The sequence below is a fragment of the Podarcis erhardii genome (assembly GCF_964252035.2).
Source record: "Podarcis erhardii genome assembly, chromosome: 3".
Lineage (NCBI taxonomy): Eukaryota > Metazoa > Chordata > Lepidosauria > Squamata > Lacertidae > Podarcis > Podarcis erhardii.
Window position 1 is genome coordinate 69238039 of NC_138507.1, and position 23116 is coordinate 69261154.

The 23116-nt window shown below is 40.1% G+C and overlaps 1 protein-coding gene across 11 annotated transcripts in view; it reads left to right on the top strand.

Annotated features, from left to right (window-relative positions):
• The first annotated feature begins 5467 nt into the window (after nucleotides 1–5467).
• Nucleotides 5468–23116, top strand: part of ARID1B (AT-rich interaction domain 1B) — a 356667-nt gene continuing 339018 nt past the window's right edge. For all 11 annotated transcript variants that reach the window (XM_081854279.1, XM_081854287.1, XM_081854289.1 and 8 more), the window contains exon 1: nucleotides 5468–7683. In XM_081854279.1, the coding sequence (XP_081710405.1) occupies nucleotides 5950–7683 (1734 nt within the window). In that variant the 5' untranslated portion in view covers nucleotides 5468–5949. The remainder of the gene's footprint in view (nucleotides 7684–23116) is intronic.

A 23116-nucleotide genomic window follows, 5' to 3' on the forward strand; every position in this document is an offset into this window, starting at 1 on the left:
TTCTGTTTGATGCACTGCTTGCACAGTCTGTAACACCTGTCTGCTTGAGGGTGTGGCATCTGCCATTGGGGAGGAAAACTAGTGTGTGTTGTCTGTTATACCAGGCTGACTTAATTGTGCAGTGGACCCCTATTACATAGCCTTCGGTTGTTAGCTTTGATCCTAAGATAGTTGGATTGTTGGATTGTTACTGCAAACTGGCTAGCACCTTTCCATTAAAACTGCCCCCCCATACCTTTTAAATCATGTGCATTCAAAAATTATATAAGTACCCCACATCTTATAATCGTGTATAAAACTAGCTGAAAAGTGAGAAAATATTGTAATCCTTCTGTGAGTTATGATCAATGTATCTTATCAGGATTTTTAAATGACACATTTCAGTTTAAGTATAAATATATAACAGAATAAATGTGTAATTGAGTTTATACTTTATTTTAGAATGTACACATACATAAATATATACAACTAGACATCTCTCTCTCTATTTGCATTTGAAAGAGTTCAAAATCAACTTATGAGGCTTAATGTGTATAATTAGTGAGTGTTTGAATATAAAAAAGGAGAAAATCTAGGAGAAAATGTCAAAAAGGCTCAATAACAAAGATGTAGTATTCTCTTGGCAAAAGCTGATGGATCGCTTGGCATGAATTCATCTTACGGTTCTGTTATTCTTTCTTCTACAAAGATGATATATACACCCTTTCTAAGAGTTTGCATACAATTGCAATTTGTTGTTGTTACAGACTATAATGACCCTTGGGTATGCACCTGATTTCCCTACTAGAATTACTTACTGTTCCCTGCTCCCCAACTCTATCAGTTTCTAACTATATAACAGTTTGCTTTTTGCAACACAGAAACAAAAATGTAATATAAGGGCTTTTAGCATGTAGTGGAAGGATACAGAGACATTGGAAAATTAAAGGCACAATCCAGCAAAAGTGAGTAACAAGAAATACTCCATAGAAAGCAGTGGAATGGAATTTAGACATTATAATAAGTTCCACTTATTTAGTTGTTAACTTTTGCTGGATTGTACTCAAAGTACAGTACATAGTTAAAAACTTCAAAGGGACATTATGGGCACAATCCAGCCTACATCTGCTATCATTATTCAGGATATGGTCATATACAAATTAAGAATACATATAAATGAAATAATTATTTCAATCATGATAAAGTTTATGATAGTGGGAAGATAGCATAAATATTTTGAGTGAGATTGTCTGATGTGTTGCTTCATTTTATGTGAATGACACTCCTTTCCTTTCGCTGGCAGTGGATTTGGATATGGTGCTTTAGGTATTTCTTTGTAAAGTGCATATTGATTGCCTTAAAACATATCTTAATTTGTTAATACCACTAGTGGCAGCATGATAATATATAAATGCAAGTAATTTCTATGACTAATTATTTAACAACACCGCAAGTAGTAATTCTTTGGATTATCTACTATGCTTTACATACAGCAGATGTGATTTGATTGTTTAGGGACGTAACGGTAGTGCTGAAAATGTTTTACTCTCTTCAGGAAATCCTTGCTGTGCATACAAATTAATAGAACATGTTGAAAACAGCCCCATATGTAATAACTTTATTAAAGGCATCATTAATGCAAATGATTATTAGGACTTTGAGACAGCTGGACACTGTGGCAACTGCAGAAATGCGGCTGCCACAGGCTGCTGGCCACAAAATTAGCAGATCATGCTTCTAAAAATGATGTAATCAGCAAAACTGTATACAATGTTTTGTTACTTGACAGGAGTGTGTTACTGACAAAGATAGATACTGGGACCTTAAATAATGAGTTATTCATGAAAAAATATAATTATAGGTTACCAATGTATTTTTAAAATTTATGATCAATATTGTGTTAGGACTTTTCTCACTTCCTTAGTTGTTGTTGTTTTGCCATACTTTGATGATTTTAGATGTCTCTTGAACAGTGTAAATGCAAATATTTGCATACAGACAAATGGCAGTAACTATTACCAAGTAGCAGCAGCACTCGAGAAATTAAGAAGCTAAGAACATAAGACTGGCTCCACTGGATCAGACCACTGGCCCATCTAGTCCAGCATCCTATTCTCACACTGGCCAACCAGATGCTCATGGGAAGCCTCACATACTTTTGAAAATAAAGATATTCTATTGGTTAGACAATGATAATCAAATTTTAAAGGAATGCCAGTCAACCCATGCTTTTTACTTTATCAGCTACCTGATTTTGCTTTTAAATCAATGTATTAATTAACTCTGAAGCTGTTTAAGTGGTGCACATGGGCTTGAAGACTTATCCAGTGACCAGGGCATACCTAGGGGTTGGTTAGGTTGGTCCCCACCAAGGGTACAAGCCCAGAGGGGTGCAAAAATCATGCCTTTCCGCTCTGGCTCCTCTGCTGCTCTGCGAGGCTGAGCAGGGCATCAATAGAGTTCCACGCTGATACAGCTCCTTGCCAAGGATGCAAGGCAGTCTATGTACGCCTGTGCCAGTGACCCCAAATCCTCTGAGCTGCCCCTCACTGTCCCCCTCACCATGAAGTGGTGAGGATGCTTCCTTCCCTGTCCCACCCTCGCCAAAGTCTGTATTGCTGAAGGAGGAAGTGAGAAGTGTGACACTTTCCCCACTTCCTCTTCCAGCTCTATGGGTCATATTCAACTAAGACTGTACTCAGAGTAAACATACTGAAATTAATGGATCTAACTTTCTCATGTTCATCAATTCCAGTGGGTCTACTCTTAAGTAAAACTTAGTTGAGTACTGCCCTATGTACTTTTCCAAGGCTCAGAACTGTGTAGCTGAACAGAAAGCAGAGCAACCAAAGAATGAGAGGGAATGTCAGGAATAGAGTTGAATGAGGTGGGTGGTTAGGATATACAAGAGAGAAAATGGAAATTAGACTTCCATAGAGAGAGAAAATGGAGAATGCCAAGTGGGGGGGGGGATGCATGCACACAAAACAGAGCTAGTAAAATGGATCCTCTTGAAATTGCATGTTTTTTGGGGTTTCCTTCACAACCAGACTAAATTGCCTCCACAGGCTAAATTGTAAAAATGGTGGGATCTGGTGCTTCCCAGGGCTGCCATTGTGCAAAAACATGAAAATGAGACAAGGCTCCTTAGATAGCCACATAATTTTTCAAGATATCTAACACCCACCCTCAAATCATAAGTCACCTTTATCCATTATTCTATGATTTATTGGTTTTGTTGCCATCCTATGTAAAAACCATTAAGATTTTAGAAAAGCTGTGCCTTGAAACAATATTTTGTTGTGCTGCCAAGTACTGGATCTATGATTTTACTCTATTGTCTACCACTGGGTTATTTTGATAGGGCTTTTGGGGGGCAGGGGGCTTATTAAGTCATGCTAGGCAAGACCATGCTTTTATTCAGATTCCTTGGACAAACATGAATCTTTGTGTGTCCCACAGGTTCAAAAAGGTTGGCGACCCATGATCAAAATATATTTTAAATAATCAGTACAGATGATTTTATTAGTTTTGCTAGTTTCAAATTACCAGCCACTACTTTTATATAAATTCCATTTGTGTCAGGTCTGTATAGTTAAAGCTATGGTTTTCCCAGTAGTGATGTATGGAAGTGAGAGCTGGACCATAAAGAAGGCTGATCGCCGAAGAATTGATGCTTTTGAATTATGGTGCTGGAGGAGACTCTTGAGAGTCCCATGGACTGCAAGAAGATCAAATGTATCCATTCTTAAGGAAATCAGCCCTGAGTGCTCACTGGAAGGACAGATCCTGAAGCTGAGGCTCCAGTACTTTGGCCACCTCATGAGAAGAGAAGACTCCCTGGAAAAGACCCTGATGTTGGGAAAGATGGAGGGCACAAGGAGAAGGGGACGACAGAGGACGAGATGGTTGGATAGTGTTCTCGAAGCTACCAGCATGAGTTTGACCAAACTGCGGGAGGCAGTGGAAGATAGGAGTGCCTGGCGTGCTCTGGTCCATGGGGTCACAAAGAGTCGGACATGACTAAACGACTAAACAACAACAACGAAGGAGGTCACACTGCATGGAAGTCCTACTTGGTGGTTTGAGCCTTTAATCTAACATGATAACATGTTATTCTTTGCGGGGGCACTTTTAGAACACAATCCTCAGAAGCAAGGCCCAATGACTTATTCTGAAATGCCTAGGATTAGTTGTAAGTAACAACTATGGACATATTTAGATGGACACAGTCTGCTGTATCAGTGAATTTATTTCCGACTAAATACTGACATTATTTACTATACAGAGAGATTTATACAGATTGTTTTTGACAATGCCACCAGTCCTGACAAGGGGGGTGGGGCAGCACCTACAAGTCTACAGTAGAAAAATACAGTGCAATGGCTTGCTGGGTGGAGCAGAATTGCAATGCCAGCTTCCTGCCAGATGGATTGCTGTGGCTTACTGGCAGGGAGAGGCAGAAGCCTGCAGTGCAAACGTACTGGCAGAGCTGGCTGGTGCGTTTCCACTGCACCAACTTCCCATACCACTTTGCTCCTCCCCAACCTCCAGTTACCCACCTGCTGGGAAGCTACCATAGTGGCTCCATTCAGTGGTGGCCCATTCTGATTTTCCACCTGAGGTGAAAGGGGAAGCTGCTTCCCCCCTCCAAGCCCACCCTCCGCCAAAGCCTCACTTACCAGGGTTGTGCAAAACCAATTAAGAGCAAATATTTACCTTACTGACATATTTATTTATCTAATTTTAACTCGCCCTTTGTCAAGTGATCTCAGGTCAAATTACATTAATTATAAAATCTAATAAAAATGATTTTATTTTTTAAGAAATCAGAATAACTTTTATTCTGAAACAAGTGTCCCATCAAATATATTATCCCTGACCCAGCAAGGAAAACCCACATGTGAAAGTAGGCTGGATCTAGTTTTTGATGCAAATTAGCACGCAAAGTTCCAATTAGGACTATTAGATGTTGCATGCACAACTAGAAATGCCTTCATATCACATATTTACCCTATATTGTGCATGCCCAGGTAGCTGTATAAAGCTTTCTAAGTTTGATCATATGCACTTGATCATATGTAGATGGCCATTACACACTTTAATCCAGACCACTTTTAAAAACCAAACAAACATGCAGAATTACATCAGAGGCAAATTTAGTTTATTAAATTGTTTTTTTGGGGGGGAGGGGAGCTAATAAGTGTGTGTTCTTTTTAGAAGACAGCAGCCCTTGCTGCAAAGGGGTACCTTTGATTTAATAGTCCCCCCCCCCCGCCTTAGCGAGAAAATACAAAGCAGGAGAAGGCAGCATCCGTCCCCCACCACGCTTTTTTTTTTTTGCAAAGCTCTGTGCCAGCTGCCCTGTTTTTCGAGGCTGATGAAGAGAGCCTGTGAAGTGTGCGTCTCCTCTTTCTTGCATGTTACCATCGCCACTAGAGCTGCAGCAGAAGGCGGAAGGAAACTCCAGTCCGCGTTTTCCATGTGCGCTGGAGTAATCAGAGAGAAGTGGATAATAGTTGTTAGAGCTCTCTCCCTCTCTCTCTCCCCCTCTCCTTCTCTCGCTCTCTCATGCCATGCTGGGCCAGATAGGCTCAGCCAGACGTGTATTTACCCATATCCGGGTTAGAGAGGAAAAGAAAAAAGTTTTATTTAAACCTGAACAAAAAACTTTCAACATGAAATCACACAGCAGGAACAGGCACAGACCGTAAGGCATTCTTACCATTTCTAATCTCCATCAAGGACTTGGGGAGGGGAGTTTCGGTCATTAAAAAAAAAATCGTGTTGTGTGTGTGCGCGCGCGCGGAGGGAATGATCAGCAGGCTTTTTTGTTAAATCGTTCGTTTCCTGAATTGTGGGGCTTTTGGGGGGTTTTCCCCCTCCCCACCCCCATTTGTTTTGCCCATTTTTTTCCAGGCTGGAGGGGAATTAATTGATTTCTCTCCCCCACCTCCTTGCAATGTTGCAATGATCATGGCCGCGCAAGTAGCAGCGGCTCCGGCGGGTGCGAACAAGAAAGGCAAAACCCCGAGTTTGCCGGGCAACTTAAGCCAGGATCTCAACTCTGGGGGTTCCGTGGCAGGTACCGCAGGAGCTGCTGGACCGGGCTCCCTCTTGGGGGTCGTAGATGGGACTAACAGCGGCGGCGGCGGCTTGAATAATGTAGACCACCATCTCCTCCACCACCATAATGAACTGAACATGGCCAATAATGCAACTTCTGCCGCCGCCACCGGTAATAACAACAGCGGTTCTTCCTCGGAATCGGTTCTGAAAGAAGCTGGAAGCTCGTCGGGTTTACCTTCCTCCTCTTCTTCTTCTTCTACCCCGGCTATGGAGACAGGGCTGCTCCCCAACCACAAGTTGAAAAGCGTCGGAGGCGATCACCCTGCCGCCGCCGCACCTTCCCACCACCCCCATGCCCAGCACCAGCACCCAGCTCACCTCCATGCCCAGCACCCCCATGCTCACCACCACCACCACCACCACCATGCACTTCCACACCAACAGCTAAATCAATTCCAGCAACAGCCGCCGCCTCAGCACCATCCGATGCAGAATAACAACAACGGCGGCTGCGGCGGCGGCAGCAACAACAACGGCGGCGGCGGTGGCGGCGCTGCTCAGCCCAGCAGCGCAGACATGGAGCAGCAACATGGAGGAAAAGACAGCGGCTTAGGGGGACAGGCCGAGCCCCAGAGCCGGCCACAGTCCCAGCCCTTGGCGAATAAAGGCGGCGGCGACGAAGAGGCGGCGGCGCCGCCGGACAAAATGGGCGAGCAGCACCTCGGCAGCCGCTACGACCACCCCGGCTTGGGACCTTTGAGTGGGCAGCAGCCGCCGCCGCCACCTCAGGGAGCGGGCAGCGGCGGAGGCGCTGGAGGCGGCGGCGGCGGCGGCGGGCCCTCAGCGGTGGGTGTCTCGGAGTTTAATAGCTATTACGGCAGCGCTGGCGGCGGCAGCAGCAGCAGCAGCGGAGGCGCCTCCTCAGCGAGCCGGGCTGGGCCTTGCTTTGATCAACATGGCGGACAACAAAGCCCCGGGATGGGGCTAATGCACCCCGCGGCGGCCCCCAACAGCATGGACCCCCTGCCCAACTCGCACGAAGGCTACGCCAACAGCCAGTACAACCACTACGCGGGCGCCTACGGCCGGCCTGGCGGCGGCAGCAACGCTGGAGGAGGAGCAGGAGCGGCGGCTGCAGCAGCAGCAGCGGCGGCGGGAGGAGGAGGAGGCGGCGGCGGCGGCTATGGGGGCTCCTCGTCTGCCTTCGGGGTGCTGAACTCCCCCAGGCAGCACCAGCAGGGCATGATGCTGGGCCCGGGCGGAGGAGGAGGCAGCCTCGGCAAGGCGTCGGGGTCTGCGGGCTTCCAAAGGTTCTCCGGGCAAAACCAACACCCGTCTGGGGCCACCCCAACCTTGAACCAGCTGCTCACTTCCCCCAGCCCCATGATGAGGAGCTATGGCACTGGCTACCCCGATTATGCCAACCCCACTGCTGCCCCATCGCAGCAGCAGCAGGCTCAGGGAGTAGCAGCAGCAGCAGCCGCCCCGGGAAGCCAGCAGGCAGCAGCAGCAGGCATGGGCAAGGACATGGGTTCCCAGTATGGAGGTGCAAACCCAGCCTGGGCAGCAGCACAACAAAGAAATCACCCGGCTATGAGCCCTGGAAACACTGGACAGACCATCAGCAGGAGCCAGGTAACAATAAGAACCCAAAAGAACAAGCAGTGTGTTGTTTCAGTTGCCTGTGTGTGTCTGTCTTTACTTTCTTTCTAATTTACTTTTCTCCTACTCCATCTCAACTCCTTGCTGCCCTCCCTCACAGGGTTGGATAATGCACAGTGTCTGACTCTGATTAGGTCAGAAAGACATCATGGGGAGGGGGGATGACTTTCCTCCTAAAAATCAGACCATTTCATTTATATAGTTGAACAATACACAAGACCCACTGTACCCCACCCAGTGCTCCTACTCTAGACTTATTAGAAATCTGAACACACAAGGCCCAGAGGAAAATCACTTTGGAATGGGAAAGGGAGGAACCAATGCCATAACCAGCAGAGCTTGCAAAATCACACTCTTTCCTTTCCTGTCTTGATCTATTTCTCGTTTAGGTTATTAGAAAATAGTGTCGCTTGGATAGAGTTTTATATTGAAACTGAGCAAAAACAGTGTAAATATGTTGTATCTATGCTCCACAGTAGTATAAAGAGCTTCACATCCTGGTTGTTCGAATGACTTTCTCTTTTGGCATGTTTCTCATGTCCTCACAACCAATATAAAAATAGTTTAAAAATATGTGGAATGTTATAATTAGATATTCCCTGTGTTTGCTCTCCCCGTACGGGCAAACTTTACGCTTCGTTGGTTGATGGGGGAGAATCTAACGAAAAAGGCGTGAGTATTGCAAGAGATCAACAGTTAGTGTTTCTGGAGGCTACACAATATTTCTGATCAGTTATAGGCTGTGAATTACCAATTCAGTAGGCATCAGATCATGTCTGGACGATGTTCGTAAAAAGTTGTCTTTTTGCCACCTTTAAAACCATAGGAAATAACTCAGAACTCTTGATGTTTCTTGCTCTGCAGTCTGAGCCTAAAGAGTGACTTGATCTCCTTTGCAAGGTTTGGAATTTGAATTGTGGAGGTAAACTGGCTGTAATAGTCTCCAGACAGCTGCCTCTGAGTTGACATCTAATCTGCCATCTGATTGGCTCCTCTCTCACCATTGGGCATTTAGCATTGCTGATGTAAATAGAATTGCTGAGCAGTACAGTCACAAAAATTCTTGCCACAAATAATAACTGAGCACTTTTGCTCACAGATGCAAGGTTACGCATTCTTAGAAGAAGCTGAAATAATTGGCAGGCATCTTTTGATAGTTGAGGTTAAGAAGGATTCAGCAAACAAGGGACTGTTATGTTAAAAAGACAATCTTTTTTTAAAAAAGAATGTTTTAGGTGATCATTGGATCTTCACTGTTTAAATTTATGTGTAGTTTTCTTGTTAATCAACGTTGAATATTTTCTTTATTTTGATGACATGGATAAATCTTTTAACAATTGCTTTTTATTTAAACCATTAGGGCTTTTTTAAACAAGTGTAATTGTAGTAGAACATCTTGTGGAAAATCTATGCTGTAATTTGCATTTGTTTGACTGAATTCTACATTCATACTCATTCTGCATAGTATTATACATTATTTATTTTTAATGCAATATATATTTAGTGGCATTAGCTTTATTTGTGTATTTGTTATGAGGTTTGTGTCTCCAATATCTTTAGATATGTGACCTCTTGTATTAACCAAGGCTATATAATGTTGTCACTTTTTTGTTTAAAATTATTTTTTAAAAATCCAGAAAACTATAGATATTTTAAAAAAATCTGTTTTGCATTTGGATTTCATTGATTAGAAACAGCAGGCATCATGCTTCATTTAGTTCTGTTGATATAAAAAATAAAATACAAGCTTATGCTTTGATTTTTAAGGAAGTGAATTATGTTAAAGGAGTAACAATATATTTAAGTTTTATTGGGGACCTTTTCCATCCTTAACAAGATGCTGTTATTATGGACTGTTAAATCTTTGAATATGCTTTCAGGAACAGTGGTAGAAGAAATAAATTCCCACATACAGTCTTTGGGGACTCTCAAAGCTTGGTTTCAGAGTAAAAGACATTTTAAAATGATTATGTCCTGGAGTAGACAGTGACTGCAGTAGTGACTGATGGGTTAACCTGAGAAAAATAATTTGAACCTTGAACAGACTGAAAACATATTTGTCTATTGTCTACAGTGTGTTTCTCTAATGTTTTCGTTTCTCTTCCTTTTTTTTTCCTTTACGGGGAAGTAAGAATTTAGCGAGTTAATCTTTTACTCTTTTGAATTTTCTGAGACAAAAGGGTTAGTTGAAACCATCAGGTAATGAAGATGTGTATGTGTAATCTCATAATCAATTTTAAAAGATTTGCTTTGTCTCCTTTGTTTTAAACAATAGACTATTTAAAACATATAGCTTTAATAGGTAGAAAAGGCATAGCAAGGAGGATTGTAGATGCATGTTACTGTTGTGTCTTATTTAGCCCCAATAGGTGTTACAGTTATTTATTATTTATTGGAATGAGAACAAAATCATAATGTCCTTATGAATCTTGGAATGAACATAGTTTGCACTTAACTTGTTCACATCCTGCTTGTAGTAGCAAATATCTGTTTGGTACTATTATGTAGGATGTGATTTATAATACATATTCTGGCAACATTCTTTTCTTTGATACTTTACATAGTATTTGTGATGAACATTGATCATTAGTATTCCCCCCCCCCTCATTTTATTACAATTTAACATCTTTCCAACTGATACATGTAATTAAGAAGATAATGGAGGTAAACTGGTAGTTCTTTTAAAATAACAATGTAATGAAGGCAAAAAATAATAAACCAGTTACTTCGTTATACATAAAATTCTTAAAAGTATAAATATACACTTTTGCTATTGTATTCCTGTGGATGAACACTCTGTATAGTCTTAATGTATAGAATAGAATATTTACCATCTCTTGTGAGTATATTGGGTTTAATACCTAGCCAAATATATGTGTGCTGTATCTGTTTAGAAATGCACATGTGTGTGCATATTAATGTATAGCTATATTTGTACAGATGTTCACAAGGTAATTGGTGATTCTAATCATAACCACTTTAACCTTCCCTGTAAAATAAAAGAAGATAGAATACAATACACTACCTGAAAGCTTTATGACGTTATTACTTATTGGTGTCTACTTGTGTTTTTAATATGTGGGGAGATAGATTCTACCATGACCAAGTATTCTATCTCATTTGTTTTAAAAACCCATTTAAATAAAATTTGGTTGTTATTTTTCATAGCACTTGCCAGCTACAAAGGGATCTCCTATTGCAGAAAAAGGAAGGAACACAGATAAAGTCCAGTTCAAGTGTGTGCTTCAGCTTTGCAGCATTAGTCTTCCTGCAAATAAGGTCTATGATAATACATTTAGGAGTGACACACAAATCTCATCAACTATTATTTTATTATTTACTAGTTTTGTGACTGTATGGTATGAACAGCAGAAGTCACATGACTCAGTTCATTAGAGCTCACATTCCAGGGATATAATTCACGTTAGATATAGGCACATAAAGTGCAATAGTACATGTTTCCTTTTATCACCATGTTTTTCATTGAATAACTAATTTGACAAAATACTGGCAAGTTATTAGAAAAATCTGTTTAATAGTTGATTTTTTAAATGCATTCTTCTTGCTATGGAGACTGTGTATCTATTAAAGAAGCTGCTTCCCTCCCTGCAACTCGTGTTTATGCCAGCTGCATCCTATTTTGTCTGAGCTTTGTCTTAAATAAGGATAGTGGGACCAGTACCCAGTATTTGGAGACTTTCTGATAAATGTCAGCTGGATGTCTATAGACTATCAGTATACTAATGGGAGAAAATTACTCCTTTTCAGATGTCGGTTTGGGACCATAATTCTCCATCTAGAATATATTGTAAAAGAGCAATACCAAGAAATTAGTAGCATCTCTTGTTACTGCTAATTATATTATTAACACGGAGGGGATCAGTGTGTACACTACAGGCTGCAGTGTGCTAAGAATGATGGAATACTGAGTTTTCCGTAGGAATTTATATGCAAGAGTGCTGCATGTAACAATAGTGGTAAATTAGTTCCTTTTGAACAGGCTTTCCACTGTCTTCAATGTTAGAGACAAGGCTAAATCTTGTGTTTGTTTTCATCCTGAAAAATATATAACTAATAAATGTATTTAGACAGGATAAAGTAAATCCATGCATATTAGACGGAAATGCTTCATTAAAACAAAGGCCTCAGCCCTGGGACCTTCATGCAACAGCAACAGGGAGTGTAAAGTACTGCTTCCAAGGATGTTCTCCATCTAGTACAAGTCTAAGTACAGAGGGGTACCTTCTTTTCCACCTACCAAGCAGCTAATGACCCCAATTATTTATTTAGAATGTGTTTACAGGAATAGCATATATACGGATGACAACTGATATATGATGATAAAAACACCTCTGGGCCTATACAGGATCAGATTTGTGCCCAAGCACAAAACTTACTTTACTTTTGTAGATTGGGTCGATCAGTGTTCTAGAATTTTGTATGAAGCTTAAACGCGGATAGTTGTTTCAAATCCTTGTGTGTATATTCTATGACTGAAAAAAAGCAAGTGAGGTTTTTTGGGGGGGTGGAAGGAGCACAAAATTGGGGAGTGGTGGTGAAATCTCTAGGTACGATGGTGACTAGACACTTGGAATATTTTTAGTCATGTTCATTGTGCTTGCTTAAGCATGTTAAGTTCAGGGCAAGTGACCTGAAATGTTAATCAGCTGCAAGTTGTGTAGTGTATGGCTTGTATGTGTGTTTTTTTTGTTCAGATAACTGCCCCTCAAGCTTGTTAAAGCATCAAAATTGCCTTGCATTTTAGTGCTGTTTTAAAATGTGCCATGTATTAGGAGGCACTAAAGATTCTCTGTTCATATGTAAAGCAGTGGTACCTCACTTGCTGTGCCTGCTCAAGGCTTGAGAATTTCAGATCCCAGCAGTGTTTAGCTGTGGTAGGCTAACCCATTGGAATAAATTTCAGTATTGTGATTATAATGTCATATGATAAATATGAATTTTTCAATTTTGGGGCTATTTACATAGCTCCAAAATGCTTTTTTATGATTAGGGTGGTATTTGAATTAATTCAGGTTTACTTTGCCAACATGCCTCAGTGGCTTTAAAATTTGTTTTTAAAATTGGGGTAGCATTAATTTGGGTTCCATTGAGTAGGCCGTTGTCATGTGTTGCCCAACGCTCAGATAGGAATGCTTACTTAATTTATTTAGGTTTTGTAAGCCACCTTTCAGGGCTGTACAGCCGCCTTCAAGATGAAACGTATGAGGAGTATCAATGTAGATATGAGTAATTACAAAAGTAATGCTTGTTTGTGAAAATGAGGCACTTTAAAAAGAAATATGCATGTATTTATATAATGCATTTCTGGTTGAATTATCTGTAAAGGACCTGTATACAAATTTAGAGCCAGGTTCAAATATAAATATATATTCTGAATTTAAGTCTCTTAAGTGCTGCCACAAACCATTCCTATTACTGAAACCACAAATTAAAGATGATTTATACATATGGGCTAAACTGCTGCTTGTTTGCCCCCAGATAAGAAGTTTGGATGGGGGAATACATGGAGACATGTTATACCAAGCACTGTAAAACATGACATTATGTTAACATCCCCAGGTAATTATGTTGCAGCTTAACTTGGGGCCCATTGCAATACTTGAAAAAATATTTCTAAACTGAAATACTCTTCACGCTTAAAACTTCCAAAGCAGTAGCTATTAGTCAGTTGCAGCAAAAACAACAATGCGTTTTAATGGCACTTTAAAAGGCTGCTGTGACATAAGCTTTAGTGGACTTGAGTCCACTTTTTCTGACGCATCATCAGATGTTCCTATATAATTGTTAAGAGAATTGACAGATTAAACAGGGACAGTTTCTGAGCACAGCATGATTTCAGTGTAGTGTGTTTTTTATGAGAATACATTTATTTTGCTCACATTTGACATGCAAAAAATAAAAATGGTCATGCAAAGCTAGATATATGTTCTGTATGTTTGGATAATCGTCTCAAATTTGAAATAATCCTATAATACTAAATGCGTATGTATCTTTTTTCCAGATTACACATTCAGCGACACCTGTGCAACGGTGTCAGCTGATGCAAAATACTGTTAAAACTATATTCCACATGCATGTCTGAGGGCTTAATTTGATACTTAGAACTATTTTAGATTCAATTACAAAATGGAGCATTTCAGATAATCTTAACAAGTTGAAAATGTGTAAAAGACAGTGGATATTGAATGCCACATTACTGTTTTAAGGGAAGATCAGACTATAAATTTTGGTTTGGCAAGAGGTGTAGATAAATCAATGAACAAACAAGCATTAGAACCATAGTTAAAATAAGAATGATACCTGTATTTGCCTTGTTCATCTCCCACGATGATGCTTACTTTACATTCAGTTGGCTTGGCAGAAGATAATTTTTGCCATATAAAGTCCTGATTAGTGTTAAGAGGACCGTAATAGAAATTGTGCTCTGTGGGATTGCAAGTCAGAATATACGTTGTTTTGTAATTTATATAATGGACAAAAAGTTGGATAAAATTATTTAAATTATAGTGTAAAACTGTTTTCAGTATGCAATATCTACAGTACTTCTAAAAATAAAACAGGTATTCTGTAATGTGAAGTTATTGCATTTTTATATTATAGTATGATAATTGGGTAGTTTATATGATGGTTTTGGTCACATCTGCTTTAATAAATAATAAAAAAGAGGAAATGGTTTATAACAAACACTTTTCTGTAGTTTTGGTGAAACAGAGAAATTCTATGATATGTGAAGAAAAAGTAATATTTCAAGAAGGAAAAAATAGTATCTAACATAGTTTAAATAACATCCTATTTTATCTTGTATTTGATGTGCTTTTGTACTAGAATTTTACTTATTTTATGGACATAACTTATTTACCCTCTCCCTTTCCTCTCAATATTTAGAACTTCCGTTTAAGTATGTGGATTCTGGATTTTGTGATCTACATCTGCTTTCTCTTTAAAAAATGATCCATTATGTATAGGCTTACTGTCCATATCTATCTATTATCTAATTTCTAGAAGGACTGAGGCTGCTACTCAGTTTTATAGGCTGGATAAATATGTCGTGAAGACACTTGCACCCAGTATTATATTACTTAGCCTACAGTCCTAACTCTACATACCCTGGGGTAAACCTCTTGGATTAAGTGGAATGTACATCTGAGTAAACATGGTTAGGATTGCAGCCTTAGTTTTGTTGATTCCTCTGCCTTCTTAATAACGACAAGTTACAGAACAACTGAGAATTAATAAACAAGGGATTGTAGAAAGATTCAAAGCCAAATCAACCCCTCTATCAAATACTAGTCTTCCTTATCTGAGCTTTATGAGTTAGATCCACCGTCTTCTGTATTTCATAGCAGCTGGGTTTTTTTACACCTTTTCTGTTCAGCTTGTTGTGCTTGAGTTTTGTGATAGTATGATAGGATATCAGATTGGGAATTTTTTAATATAATGACTCTTCAGATAAATTAATTAGTTGTAGAGGAAACTAATGAATAGCTGCATTTTGCAATTAGGTAAACCTAAGTCTTATTGATTGCAATGGCAAATCGATTATGTCTCTTATTGGCAATGAAAGGGTTTAAGCCAATTGTTTCTCCAAAACAACACACTTAAATTTTTTGAGAATCTTTTTGAACAGGTATTTTCAGTGGGATTTTCTTCTCTTCTCTGGAGATCCTTTGTTTAACATTGAGGAAATGAAAAATGTTTGGCCTTATGGTCTAAGACTGCATTGCTAAGTAGCTTGTTTCTACTTCAGTTTTCCTGAATGTCATGCAAGGTATTTTTCTTCCTAGTGCTGTGGCTCCATAGCTTACTTGCACAAGTAAATCTACTATATTTTGCATACTAAAACATGACTCAGTCTTGCTTTTTCACACAGAAGTTAAATGATTTCATAATAAATATTTATTTGTCTAGCTTGATGTTGATCTAAATTACAATTTGATCTTTTCTGACAATGCTAGCCTTGAAATATCCTGCAAAATAGGAATGGGCCCAATTGTTTGCAGTTGTGTTTTATAGGTACAGAAAAGTCTTTAAAGCAGATTTGATTATTTGAGTGACAAGAGTCATTAGAATAAATCTTTTGGCAAGAAAGAAACCTATCAAAGTATGATTTTGTAGTGCAGGTCCATATCTACTCCAGACAGTTCCTGACTGAAATCCATTTTTTGTCAATTTTATTTTCCAGAATGAAATGAGAGAGCCTAATTTATGTTATGAAAGTTCAGAATACCAGAGCTGTATGAATTGTACTTATGAGTCAGTGAGTTTGTTGAAATGGCATAGGAACATATATGAGGAAAAATACTATTAATTGAGAAATCTAACCCTATAATCTTTAGGTGTGCACAGTTTTTCCAGGGGAAATAGCATATGAACTTCAGTATTCCCCTTTAGGGTTTCAATCCTATGTATGCTTACCTAGGAGTGAGTCCCATTGAGCAAAGTGGGACTTACTTGTGAGTAAAAATAATTTTACTAGATCTGTGACTGTGGTATATATTTGTTGAGTATATACACACAGAATTGCAATGTAGAATGCTTTATACCAAATTCCAAAATTGCTTTTATGCCTCACCTCAATAGTTTAAAGAGGATTGTGGAAAACTGTCAGAAAAACCTGGGAGCATGCGTACCAGCATCTCATGTTTTGGAAAATATAAAGATTGTTTTGTCACCATTGCTGGACTTTTGTCCTCTCAAGAAGAAGTGGTCAGTTGAACAAATCTGTCCCAATAGCAGATAAATACAGTGGTACCTCGGGTTACAGACACTTCAGGTTTCTGATGCTTCAGGTTACAGACTCCGCTAACCCAGAAATAGTACCTCGGGTTACAGACACTTCAGGTTTCTGATGCTTCAGGTTACAGACTCCGCTAACCCAGAAATAGTACCTCGGGTTAAGAACTTTGCTTCAAGATGAGAACAGAAATCACACGGTAGCGGCGGAAGGCCCCATTAGCTAAAGTGGTACCTCAGGTTAAGAACAGTTTCAGGTTAAGAACGGACGTCCAGAACGAATTAAGTTCTTAACCTGAGGTTCCACTGTACAAGATGTGATCCAACAAGGCAAATGCAACCCCTTATCCAGAGACTCAAAGGGACTTCCTCCTGAGTAGGCATGTGTAGGAGTTCATTGCTAATCAATGTAATTGCATATTGTGAGAGGTGAAAAGATAGGCTGGAAAAAAGGAGTATTTGGGAGACTGGACTCTTCGCAGTTTGGTATAGCATCCAAATTCAGGAGATGTGATTTCAGTGTTGTAATAATGCACTTTCAATATTGGGTTAATAGCATGGTTTATGATAAGGTGCAATCATGATTTGTGCCCGGTACTAAGCATACAGTAGCTGGGCCAGTAAACTTGGTGCTGATTTCTTACCTTCAGTTCCTTGTAAAACAGTTTTCTTCAGTTGAATAGGTAGTTAGGTTTTATAACTGTGGTGCTGAGAAAACACCTGATGTGGTTACCATTCCCTTAATTTTCAAATGAAATAGAAGGTTTTTGGTGACCTGCATTTTCAGAATTTTGTGGCTTTGTTTCCTATGTCTTGGACTTGAAATGTGCTGTTTTGTCTAATTAATGTATTCCTATTCCATTTAATGTGTGATCCTTATAACTACTAGCATCCCCTCCCAGCTAGGGTTCTTTTCATTCTGTCCTACTCAGCAAAATAAAAACCCTGCAAGGGAATAATGGTGGTGTAAAAATATTCCTTATGCACCAGCATCAAATTTTTAGGCACCTGGACAACCAAGCATATAGATTTTTCCAGTCTGGGTGTGGAGAACAAACACTAAAAGTGACCACTTGCATGTTTCATGGAAGCAGCAGGCTGTGCAAGCTAATTTGTATGTGAAACTGCAAGCCTTAACTGTACAATATGAAAATGAAATGTATCTGGCATTAGAGCTGAGAACTTCAGCAGAGTTCATACAATGAGGAATTATTATGGTGGACAGAGTTAATTTTATTTTGCAGTCCCTTTAAATAAATGAAGATAATTGACTTCAGTGGCACAAACAGTTTGAGTTCCGTTAGGGTGATATTTGTAGTGATGTTTATAGTTAACTGTTATTTATATCCCTGGGTTTGCTGTAAGATTAATTTCTTTTTAACTTGGGAAATTATCAGCCTCCACTGAAGTCATTTTAGTGTTTCTATCCCCCCCCCCCAGCTCAGTTACTAAGCATGGGGGAGGGGAGGCTGGTGCCTGGAGTTGATTCAAAATGTGGTATGTATTAGTGTCTGTAAAAGTTTCTCACATGAAGCAAAGTGGTTTGCTTGCATGGCATCACATGATCAAAATATTTTTACTCTTGGTGCTGCCAGAAGCTATCTATTGCTTTTCAACAATCTCAGTTGTTGGGCGCCATGCCAAGATGTTTAAGACAGCCCCTTACGTGAGCTGTTCCATTCTTAACCTCCTTGACTGAAGTGCTGTGACCTTCACATATGTAGATTAGCCATGTGCTCTGTGAATTGAAACTTGCTGCCTCAGGAAGAAAGGGTTTTTCTTTTTATTCCTGAGGGAATTTGACAGCCATTCATCCCTGACCTGGGCAGAGGTAATGCAAGGAAATTGGATTCAAATGGAATGCATATATAGATAACACACAGGCAGTATACACAGACAAGTAGCTCTCCTGCCTGGCAGAGGAAAGAATAATTCACTGACAAAGATAAGCTGCTGATTTGGATGCTGTGAAAAAGAACTGTAAAGAGAGAAGTTTGAGAGGCTATTTTGTTTGTTTGGAGTAATAGTTTCTGGCTGCTGGTTGCTCAGTTGTACCTTTATTATGGTCTATTTTTTGTAACAATAAGCTAAGCTTTTATTCCCTTTGTAAGTGTAGTGGCTGAGTTTGATGACAACGCTTAGAAAACCAAGGGTATCTATTTAAAATAATACTGTAATGCCTTAATTTTTTAAAAGGTATGCATTTTCTTATGTGTTTTTCGAAGGAGAAAAGCAACCAGTTTTGAAGAAGCACTGTATGAATTCAACAGATATTCTTCAAAAAAGAAGAGAAAATAAATTAATTTGTACAGTGTGATAGGGTGCAAATGAAATTCCTTGTTAATCAGCTGTAGCTGTTGCTTGAAAACAGATTTCTGAGTTTTTGGCTGACTACAGCAAAACATTACTGTGGTATGCAAAAATATAGAAAACATTTTGGAGTAAACTTGTATATTTTGTGTTATCACCCACGCATTTTCCATTTGCTAATAAAATTAAAATGTTACTATCATTTCCAGAGATTTAATTGTATAAAGCAAAATGCTGTAGCCATACTTAAAAATTCCTAAAGGGTAGTAAGGATCTCTAGAAAGATAACTGCTAGGCCTCATGAGGCAGGACACAAGACCCTGAATTCTAGTTGCTGAGGAACTTGAGTGGCAGACTACTGTTGTGCTCGCGTCTTGTTGATGGGTGATATGGATGTCTGGTTGGCCACTGTGAGAACAGAATGCTTTACTACAGGCCTTTGGTCTGATCTCGCCGAGATCTTCTTACCAACAATATCCAGGCAAAATGCAACCAAACACAGCATATGCCCTGATTGGGATGGTTGGTGGTAGGTTAATCCCCACCCAATCTGTATAGTATAGGCTATTGTATATTCATCCATTTTGTAAGTTGTCAGTGTGGAAACTCCAGATAGTCTCCTCTGTTTTTCATAACTCTTACTATTATTTTATTATGTATTCAGTTTCTTAGCCACCCTTCTCCATGAGGTCTGAGGGTGGGTTACATCAATTTAAAAATACAATACATACTGAAAACACTTTAGAACAAATGAAGTCTCAAAGTGACTTGCCAGAATAGTTATCTCAAGTGTGAAAGGCCAGAATGAAGTGGTACATATTTCAGCATAAGACAGAAACTACACAAGGGCTGACCCAGATGCATCTCAGCTGTTTGGGGCTTAAGTTGTTTAGGGCTTTATGTACTTAGGTGAGCTGGTTGGATTGGGCCCAGAAACAAACTAGCAATCATTGAACCTGCTTTAAAAACAGTGTGTGGGTTGTAAATGGAAACCCAGGCAGTAATGTGGCTGTTGCATTTTTGACCGTTTCAGATGTCCGATCAGTCTTCACACCCCTCTATCCAAAAGGTCTGTAATAGTTGAAGTAGGCATAGCTGAAAATAGGGATTGCTAGCTGCTGAGGCCTTCTGATCCTCCAGTGATAATGTTGGATCCAAGTGTAGTCACAAGCTATGGATATGTTCCTTCAGGGGAACATAACCCCATCCAGAACAGGCTCACCTCCCAGACTTGAGAACTAGGAACACATTAACACCTCTGTCTTTTCAAGATTGAGCTTCCGTTTGAGCTTCATCCAGCCCACCACCATTGCAAACACTGGTCTCGCACCTCCATCACCTCTCCTGATTCAGATGTAAGAGAAAGAGAGAGTTTGGTGCCATTTGCATATTGGTGACACCTCACTACCAATCTCTGATGACATCGTACATCAGCATGGGGAACAAAATGGAACCTTGTGGGACACCACAAGACATGGCACCAAACAATGGACTGCGTTAACTACTTTCAGGAAGCCACCTTGAAGGTAGGGGTAGATCCACCAGAGTACAAGGCCCTCAAACCCCATATCCCTGACCTGCTCCAGAAGAGTACCATTGTCAGTAGTATTTATGCCTGCCAAGAGGTCAAGGAGAATAAGCAGGATCTCACTCCTTTCTCTTTCCTGACAAGGCCATCAACCAGGCTGGCTAAGATTGTTTCATTGCCATAACCACGCCTGAAGCTAGCCTGAAATGGATTCAGATATTCAGTTTCCTCCAAACATTCATGAAGCTAGACAGCTACCATCCTCTAGATCAGTGTTTCCCAACCTTGGGTCTCCAGTTGTTTTTGGACTACAACTCCCATCATCCCTTGCAAGCAAGACCAATGGTCAGGGATGATGGGAATTGTAGTCCAACAGCAGCTGGAGACCCAAGGTTGGGAAACACTGCTCTAGATCACCTTGCCCCAAAGGGGGAAATTCATCACTGAGTATTGTTGTTTAACACTTATGGGTCCAGGGAAGTGCTCTTAAGGAGGGGATGCGCCACCACCTCCTCCTTGGAGATGGTGTGGATTCCACCCTGAAAGGATTCAGTAATGGATAAAAAAATTGCAGCCTCAGTTCATAGGTTTGTCCTACATTTCCTTCTGTTCCCTAATTAAGTAGGAAAGAGCTTTATAGCCCTTAATTCATGGGGGGGTTTTTATACGAATGTGGCCACTATTGCAAGGAAACAGGTGAAACAATTTCAGCGGAGGTCTTATATTAAAAGGAGGAGAGACAAAGGTGAATTAACAGACCAAAGTGACTAAGGGGTAGGCAGCCTAAGGCCCATGGGCCACAAGTGGCCGACGGGGGTCATTTAACCGGCCCACGAGCCACCCCCGAACCGAGCCGCCCGCTTGGCGAGTCCCCATGTGCTGCGCTAAACCGGCACAGCGCAGGGACTCACTTCTGCGGTGCCGAAAACCGCATTGCGCATGCTCAGACGCCGGAAATCGCGGCCGCGTGCACTCACTCACACACACAAGCCGGCCCACGGAGGGATCTCCACTGGAGTGATCTGGCCCAGGAGAGGTAAACCTTGCCAACCCCTGGTTTACAGACAGCAGTTATTGAAGGATAGCTGAAGCTCTTGAGGTGCTTCAACACTTCTTGTTATCATTAATATAATCTTCCTATGATTTTGTTACCTGTATTTATCCTGTTGGATGATACTTACTGCCCCAGTGACAGACATAGCATACACCTAAAGTAATGGTTCAATAATTCGGTGGGGATATATCTTGCTTAGGATACTAGAGTACTACCAGGTGGGTGTTGCCATCACTTTCTTACATATCTTATCCCTGAATAGCATTGCAGAAATGTCTTCACTGAAACTAGTCATCATTTCTTCTTTGGGCAACTGAGATTATTGTTGGGGGCGGGGAGGAATTACGCTTTTACTTTACCTTTACCTTTTTACTTTTACACGTTTACTGACATTTTGGGATTTCTTTTGTCCTGAGTGCTGAGTGGGCTGCTTGCAGCATCCGGTCTTGGGAGCAAATCGAAATGGTCAGATTAAATTGCCTTTTCCAGCCATATGCTCCTCAATAGCCTTTACTTGTAGAATATCAGCTATTAAAATGTGTGTGAGAAGATACTCCTGCTTTTTTGTTTTTTATGTAGCATATCATCACAGAGTCTATTGTAAGTTAATTTCTGATTTTTAAAAAATGCACTGGACCACCATTTATTTTTAGAATTGGCTGTTCAAAGTGGGGTTTTCGCCTCAGCCTTTTCTATCTGCAGTAGAGAGTTGCTTGCCCTGTGTGAGGTCTTTAACTCAGTGGGGGAGCATGAATTAATTAAAAGCACACCACCACCTTTAATTTATACAGGTCTAAAGCTACTTATGTTTTCATAGAGAGGAGGGAAAGCACATGTGCTTGAGCATCAAAATGGAATTCACTGTTTTTGTAGCATTTAGTTAAGATATATAATTTATCATTCAATGTTTACATGTTTTTAAATAGTTCTTTTTGTGAGAAATATAGCTGGTGGTGAGAGTGCCACAAAATCCCCAAAGCTGTTTCCAAACAAGGTACTGAAGCCAAGGACATTAAGTCGTTTCCAGAGGTTTCAGTATTCTTCCTCCTCTGCTGCCTGCCAGGCTCTGTCCCTGTCCCTCCCCTCTTTTAAAATCCTTTTGATACCTCAAACTGCCACCCCCTGCAGAGAAGTCTGGTAGCATGTGTCTGCTGTCACTTTGAGATTCTCTGCTTGGGAATATGTGAAGAACCTCCAGTACATCTGAATATGTTTTTAGCTCACTATTCAGGCTTTACACATAAGATCCAGACACCTTTTCCTGAAGGGGCAGCATGTATTGATTCTTAAGAGTTGGAGATTCAACCTGGTAATATTTTAAGTTTCCAGTGCCAAAAGAGCAGCAGAAGCAGATTAAGAGGTACAGTATAATAACGTAATCTGTTCATGAATGAACAGAAGAAAATTTCTCAGTGCTTTTTTAATTTTTATCTGTTATAATTGTTTTGTATACTCTATAAAATCAAATAAAGACAACTTACAGAAATAATTCTAAGTCCTGAAAAAGTGTATATCCTTTGTAAACATGTTGTACTATAAATTTTTATTTAGGAAGCATTGTTTATTTTGGTTTTTAAGGGTCTTTCACACAGCATGGCTTGTTGTTGTGAATCTAAGGCTTGTAATGGCTCCAGAACTGGACTAAATCGAATGTGGATTTAGTGTGAGTGCTTTAATTTCATGAATAGAAATTTTCATATTTATATTTTAAATTGACTGTCTTAAAAATAAAGTATTATTTAGTAAATAGTGTGCATGAT